Here is a 2,157-nt window from a genome sequence, read left to right as displayed (position 1 = left end):
TGAGAGGAATAAATGGGCTTAGTGTGGATCGGGCAGTGAGGGAAAGATGATAATGGTTTTTATTACGTTGTATTTGTTCGCGCAATAAGTGTTTGTATTTTTTTCGACGTAGGCGATACTGAAATTATTACTCAGAATCTTTTAATATTTTTTTTTAAGAAATACCTTGCAGAAGGGTCTATAGTAACGTGTGAGCGCGAGAAGTTGTAGTCTACAGGCAACGGGATAATGTATTAATTGCATATTTTCGTAAAAATTTAAAGTTCAGTACATTTTCCATAAACGTTTTCTTACGTACATTATACTGATGCTTACGCAAATGTTTTTTAGGCAACTGTAAAATAGTGTAGTACCACATTACCGAATAAAATGACGACTTTACGAGACGATTTTTATGTCTAAAATAGCTACAGAAACTTCAGTTCGAAAATGAATAGTTTCCTTAAATTATTCTTTGCATCCTGTAATTCAGGGCCTCTTCAACTCTTTTTTTTATTTATTTATTTTTTTTTTTTCAGCGAGAGTATTTAATTTTCATTTATAAAAAAATGAGGATTAAATGTGGTATAAAGGTTCTGTCGCGCACTCATAGACTACCTTACATCATAGGTCGATTGACTGCTTAAGAGTGTGGCATTGAAGAAATGGAATTCGCCAGCAGAATGCAAAGGGAATGTAGAAGAATAATTCGAATTATTTTTCAAACTTACGTGTCTGTGTGATCCACCAACATCATGTTGTCCAGTCGCGATAAAGTTTGGGCTGTAGGATTGTACAGGAACGTAGACGGTTTGTCCTCCAACATCCGCGTAGTATCCCTGTAATTTAAAAAATAATCATAAAAAACTGCAAAGAGAAATGGCTTGTCAGGTACACGCTAGAGAGTGAAGGAAAGTTACAATGGCGTTGAAAAGAAAATGCATTGAAAATGGTAACCTTCTCGCTACGCGGTCTCTTTAAATGTTTAGATATTCAAATTTTCAAAGCTGCTCTAAAACCCTCGTGTCGTCATCACATTATCCGCAAGAGTTAGTCAAGAAACCTCAAAGTCTGGTTTCTTCAAAGGGAAAATAAACACTACCTGAATTTTACGTTTTGTATGTAAATTGGAGGCATTTGCTTCATGCATGAGATAACTGTAGTAAGGGTTTTCGTCTTCGCTATAAAATTGCAACATTATTTTAATCTTATGGTAATCATCATAATAATAACTTCAAACGCCGTGTGACACAAAAGGCCTTGCTTTTTTTTTTTTTTTTTTATTTGCAGTACATACTTTTTCTGTGCTTTATCTTCTACAGTCTCCACTCATCCCCGGCCTCCCTAGAGTTTTATTTTCAAACCGATAAAATACCCAGAAATAGATACATTGCCGTAAGAAGATTCATTTCTCTCTACTATTGAAGATCCTACTGCATTGTGTAAAATCTTTCATATGCAACTTCAGTATGATATGGACATCTGATGCAGCGTACTTGGAGGCAATCTCCTTTGCGTCTCTGATTCTAATTCGTGTAACTTACTGGTTGCTGGTGAGCATAAATTGGTACGTCAATATGGTGCGGCATTCCTTTGATGAAAATGCGTTGCTGTTGGCATAATTTCTCCGCGTCTGCCAGTCGCTTCAGGTCTGCGTAGTAGAGATCATCTCCAAAGCAGTTTGTCATGGCCTGGCAAATATACAGTGAAAGTGATTAACGCAATCAAGCAATTTATAAATCAAAGTTCAGTGCATGGACTTTTCCTATTTTCCGATAAATTATTCAGTAAGTTCATATGTCCAATAACTGCATTATTCCCTTAATAAATAATTACTGTATGTAGTAATTCTTACTTTTGTGAATGCATACTTCTTAAAGAACTTGTCCTGGGCAAGACCGGTTGCTATTAGGAAGGAGACGATGATCGCGTGACTGTACATGATGGCTGAAATAAAAAATAATACTGTTAAGAAATAATATATGTGTTTATGTGTATGAACTTAATTTATGTGTATAAATACATCATTATATATATATATATATATATATATATATATATATATATATACACTACATACATATACATATATATATATACATATATATATATACATATATATATGTGTGTGTGTGTGTGTGTGTGTGTGTGTGTGTGTGTGTAAAATTTGCCACAGCT

General features: G+C 34.4%; 1 protein-coding gene across 1 annotated transcript in view; it reads right to left on the bottom strand.

Moving 5' to 3' along the window:
* Nucleotides 1-1,921, bottom strand: part of LOC135217593 (uncharacterized) — an 8,989-nt gene extending 7,068 nt beyond the window's left edge. Inside the window, exons 1-3 of the mRNA XM_064253557.1 lie at nt 1,835-1,921; nt 1,524-1,670; nt 711-818 (exon numbers count right to left, since the gene is read on the bottom strand). Of these exons, the coding sequence (XP_064109627.1) occupies nt 711-818; nt 1,524-1,670; nt 1,835-1,921 (342 nt within the window). The remainder of the gene's footprint in view (nt 1-710; nt 819-1,523; nt 1,671-1,834) is intronic.
* Between the last annotated feature and the right edge of the window lie 236 nt (nt 1,922-2,157).

The sequence above is a fragment of the Macrobrachium nipponense genome, chromosome 7 (genome assembly GCF_015104395.2).
Source record: "Macrobrachium nipponense isolate FS-2020 chromosome 7, ASM1510439v2, whole genome shotgun sequence".
NCBI classification, from domain to species: domain Eukaryota; kingdom Metazoa; phylum Arthropoda; class Malacostraca; order Decapoda; family Palaemonidae; genus Macrobrachium; species Macrobrachium nipponense.
The sequence above is the reverse complement of the archived record's forward strand: the minus strand, read 5'-3'. Positions and strand labels throughout refer to the sequence as shown.